General features: G+C 55.6%; 1 protein-coding gene across 1 annotated transcript; it reads right to left on the bottom strand.

Moving 5' to 3' along the window:
* LOC110408448 lies at positions 355–4,275 on the bottom strand. Its single transcript, XM_021417110.1, has 5 exons — positions 3,487–4,275; positions 3,108–3,233; positions 2,381–2,542; positions 2,036–2,125; positions 355–1,678 (listed from the first exon to the last, which is right to left on the bottom strand). Exons 1-5 carry the CDS (start codon positions 3,556–3,558, stop codon positions 1,130–1,132), a joined length of 999 nt encoding a protein of 332 aa, XP_021272785.1. The 5' UTR covers positions 3,559–4,275; the 3' UTR covers positions 355–1,129.

Here is a 4,783-nt window from a genome sequence, read left to right as displayed (position 1 = left end):
TGATGTGGGTCCTCAACACCTGGTGGTTGGTGATGTATAAACCTAGAAGATCTGTATGCCAGGATGCGCAACTAATGCTCAGTTCTTTGCACATGTGGATAAACGGCAGTTTAGCCTGCTCCAGCAGCTCCTCCTCCTTGTGCTGAGGGCCCCAGGCCTGGACGCAGTACTGCACATGGGGCCTCGCAAGCACAGACTGGGGGAGGACAATCCCCTCCCTGCCTGCTGCCACCCCTCTGTTGATGCAGCCCAGGATGCAGTTGGCCTTCTGGGATGCAGGAGCACATTGCTGGCTCACATCCAGCTTTCTGACCACCAGGACCCCCAGGTCCTTCTCTGCAGCCACTTGTCCCCTCCCTAGTTCCGATGGCTTGTCATGTTGGGTCTCAGCCTGATGGAGGCTGGAGGAGGCAGGCAGAGGAGAGAACAGGGTGCAGGGAAAATCCGCAAGCACAGCACGGCCCGGATTGAATGAACGCAGGCACAAGCAAGCACTGGGCTGTTAACTCTTTATTCCGGGCTCGGAGGAGGTGCCCTGAGCTCCTCGGGCCTGGACAGGACGGCCCTGACACGCGCCCCTGGGCGCCGAGCTCCTGTCTGGGCAGGGCGACTGGGACGCGCTGGAGGAACTGGGCTGCCTGGCAGACTGCAGGCCCGTGGAGGGGAAGGTGCCCGTGGTGCTCCCTGGCTTCCGCTCCGTTTGGGTTTCCCACGCGGCTGTAGGAGATGCTGCTGTGGGTGCATGCGGCGTCTGAGGCATGGACTCAGATGTGAACAATCCAAATCGTTTATTCCAAGTTCTAACATCCCTTTTATACATTTCCAAGTTTGGTCTTGTAACTTTCCCACATCCCTTTAGATGTCACCCGAACATTCCACAGACACTCCTTAACTGTGCGTGCAGGCGCTTATCCAGTCAGAGCCGTGAGGCGTTCCTAGCCACGTGCTCTTCCTCCAATCAGAGTCATTATCACGCGGCCATCACGCAGCTCACTTGGCTTTTGTTTTGTCTCTTCTGGAGGTCTCCTTGGTGCTCAGCATTGCTTTCTCATGCCATTTATCTTGCTCCAGTTCTGAATAGTCTTTCTTGTATTCCCACGGGTGCTGCTTGTGATCCAAAGGTGACATCTCAGTGCTCTGCTCTTTTGGCACTCATAAACACTCTTTCTCTCTTCTTTTGGGGAGCCCTCCTTGATATGCAGACAGGCTGAGTCAGTGCCTTCAGCTTCTCTTTTACTTCTCTCAGCAGACTCTCGGTCTCCTCTTGAAGACGCTTTGCTTGTTTTTCAGACATCGGTTTGAATTCACGATCTCCAGGGAATCGTGGCATTTTTCTTGAGGCAGCATCAGTATGGATGCTCCCAGGGTGCACGGAGCCTTCCTTGCCCAACTCAGGTTTGGGCAACTTGTCAGGGAACTTCATTGCACGTCCTGTGCTCTTCGAGTCTCCCTGAAGGCCGTGCTGCATCGGAGCCACTTTCCGTCTTCTGAACTGGCCAGACTGGAGAGAACTGCATGAAGGAGGGGGGCCAGCTGGTCTGTGAGGCTGCAGTGGCCTGACTCTCTCTCCCACAATGTAGTTCACAGGACTGGATGGGCGCATCCAAGATTCGTCCGTGTCTCTACTCAGACTATGGGAAAATTTGTTCAAATTGGACATCTTCTGACGAAGCTTTTCCTGGAAGGAGACAGTGGGTTTAGGCTTGGTCTTGTCTCAGGAAGTGCTTCCCACCCCGCTCATGCTTTACGCAGATGAGGGCCAGCACTCTGCTTCAGCCATGCAGTGAGGGCAGAAGAGAAGGGCTGCTCTCCCCGCTCTGTTTGCATGCAAGCGACTTTCCAGGTCACCCCACGCCAGCACCCTGCGCTAACTCAGCTCTGAGCTGGATTGTCCTTTCCATGCCTCAATGCCCGGACCACCAGCCCAGCCCTCACCTCTTCTGCATTCCCCATCTCCCTCAGATGCATCAAGTAAAGCCCGTGCCCTCGGTACCATGCTGCTGACACGTGCCTGCCAACACTGGCCTTTGCCTACCTTTTCTCGCCTCTTTGTTTCCTCATGCTCCAGCTTGAGCCTGGTCAGGTACTGCCTGTACTCATTGAACTCCTTCAGAGTGCAGACAACCTATGGAGAGACAAGGGCACAGAGCTCCCAAGAACTGTCATGGTAGCCACCCACACGGCCTTCCACAAATCTGCAGGCCCCCAGCAGCAGGGGGGCTGCTCCTCTCTTCACCATCCTCTCTCCTGCTGTGGGGCCGCTGCCTCCCTCCCTCCCAGGGCTGAGCAGACTCCTTGCCCCAGTGCCAGGCCCCTGCCCAGCTGCCTTGAAACCCATCCTGAGGAGACCTGTATTGGTCAGCCCAATGTTCAAACCTACTTTGCGATCATCAGTGATGAAGCCCTTGTTCTTCAGGTTCTGCAGGTTGTCTTTGCGGCTGTGGTAGGCCTGCACATATGGGTCGTGCAGGCTGTTGTATTCTGTGCGCAGTTGGCGACAGTATGGATCTCCCAGATCAAAATGAGGAGAAGGCTGGTGAAGCTGCAAGAGACACATTCCAGAGCGTGAATGGGGTAGGAGAGAGCAGCAAAGAGACAAAGACGCTTCCAGGCTGCTCACGCACACAGGCTGGCCTCTGGCACAGCCAGCTGGAGGAGAACACAGACACGTCTCAGTTTTTCTAAGTCCTCAAAGAGGGAAAGCAGGAGAAGGTTGCACCCTCCTCCAGGAATGACCCGGTCTCCACATTTCTGGCTGTGCCAGATGGGCACCTGGCCCCAGCATCCCGGCATGCTGCCAGCAGCTGCGGGCAGGGCCCCAGCCGCCTGCTTGCCTGCTGCAAGATACGGTGATGGAACTGGTGCTGGCAGGCACGTGCCTGTGGAGAGCCCAGTTTTCAGAACCTCTCCTCAGCACTGGGCACTGTGATTGGCAAGCCCTCCTTTGTGTCCCTGCTGCAGAGCCAGGAACATCCCTTCATTCCCCCACGCGGTTGGAGCAAAGTGCCGCAGTTCCCACTATACAGCAGGTGGCCACAGGGCCTCCTTGGCATGATGGCAACCCCACAAAACAAGAGGCCTTCCTGACCCTTTCCTCCTTCTCTCACCTTTTCCCCCAGCTTTGTCCTGCAGAAGACAGGCTTGGTGCCAGGCTGCACAGGGATTTTGACCCCGAGTGGGAGGTCCAGCAGCCCGCTACCTCCTGCTCCAACTTTCTGTCCTCCGGGTCGGAGCTAGAAAGACAAAGACACGCTTGGACACTCAGGCACTCCGGTCCCCTCTCCAGCCCACCTCCGCTCCCTTTTGCAGCTCCCTTCCCACTTCTTAACCCAACGCCGGGATGTGCAGAGAGGCGCGATTCCCTGCAAGCCTTCTCCAGCGCCAGCACGAGAAGATGGCCCTCAGCCTCTGGAGAGCATCCCCGGCCGCACAGCAGTCCCGCATACCCCAGGCTGCTGCGCTCAGCCCTGAGGACGCGGCACTCACCTCTGCGCTCTTCCCCGCAATGCTCAGCAGTGCGTCTGGATTTCGGAAACCAGCAGTGCCGCAGCGCTCCATGGCTCCTTGCAAGAACTCTCTGGGAGCTGCGACCCTCCGCTGCTACCTCTCGCTCCAGCTGCAAACAGCTGTGGCCAGCCCAGCGGATCTCCCAGCCCACGCCTTTATGCCTCACTCGCCCATTGTTGCATCACCACGTTGCCGCCGCCACCCGGCAACCTGCAGCTGCATGGAGGCCCTCCTGGGCACGTCCGTGGGCAAGCTGCTCCAGCTGGCCCTGCTTTGAGCCCGGGGCCCTGTCTAGCTTTCCTCTGTCTTCCATCGCAGGTAGCACTGTGTGAGGCACAAATACCTTTCAGGATCGTCCCAGAGTCAATGTCACAGAATTACAGAATTGTAGGGGTTGGGAGGGACCTCTAAAGATCATCGAGTCCAACCCCCCTGCTTCCTTCATGCTTTCCTTCATGCTGACCTGGTCTGAAACCATACCATCTTTCTGATGGAAATGTTTTCCCTAAAGTCATTTCTGCATGTCCCAAGACGAAGTTTGATATTATCAATATATCTAACAGGACCATAATGTAGCTACGGTGCTCCTTCTTGCTGACGCTGTTTCTCTTAAAATGTTCATCTTTTGTTGAAATTGTTCTCAAAACCAGCCATCTTGAACTGGATGCCTGTGCTCAAATATGCCAACCCACGTCAAGGGTGTTTGGCAGATGCTAAGCAGACTACAAACCACTTGGAGGGTGGTGAAGTTTGGAAAATGTACATTGCATTTTGTAGGCCTGATCCTCCCCACATGTGTGGCAGGTTCAGAGGTAACTCAGTGAGAGGTATAGAAGACATACCTGACCTACTGGAAAGGAGCTCTGCAGAGAGGGACCTGGATGTCCTGGTGGACAACAGGTTGGCCATGAGCCAGCAGTTTGCCCTGGTGGCCAAGAAAGCCAATGGGATCCTGAGGTCCATTAAAAAAAGTGTGGCCAGCAGGTCAAGGGTGGTGATCCTCCCCCTCTACTCTGCCCTGGTCAAATGCTTTGCACAAGTCCAGGTAGGTGATGTCAGTTGCTCTTCCTTTATCCACTGGTGCTGTAACTCCATCATAAAAGGCCACCAAGTTTGGCAGTCATTACTTGCCCTTGGTGAAGCCATGTTGGTCGCCACCAATCACCTTGTCTTTATTTACTATCACCATGTGCCTTAGTAGGGCCTTCAGGAGGATCTGCTCCATGATCTTGCCAGGCACAGAGGTGAGACTGACTGGCCTGTAGTTCCCTGGATC

Source organism: Numida meleagris, chromosome 19, assembly GCF_002078875.1.
Source record: "Numida meleagris isolate 19003 breed g44 Domestic line chromosome 19, NumMel1.0, whole genome shotgun sequence".
NCBI classification, from domain to species: Eukaryota; Metazoa; Chordata; class Aves; order Galliformes; family Numididae; genus Numida; species Numida meleagris.
The sequence above is the reverse complement of the archived record's forward strand: the minus strand, read 5'-3'. Positions and strand labels throughout refer to the sequence as shown.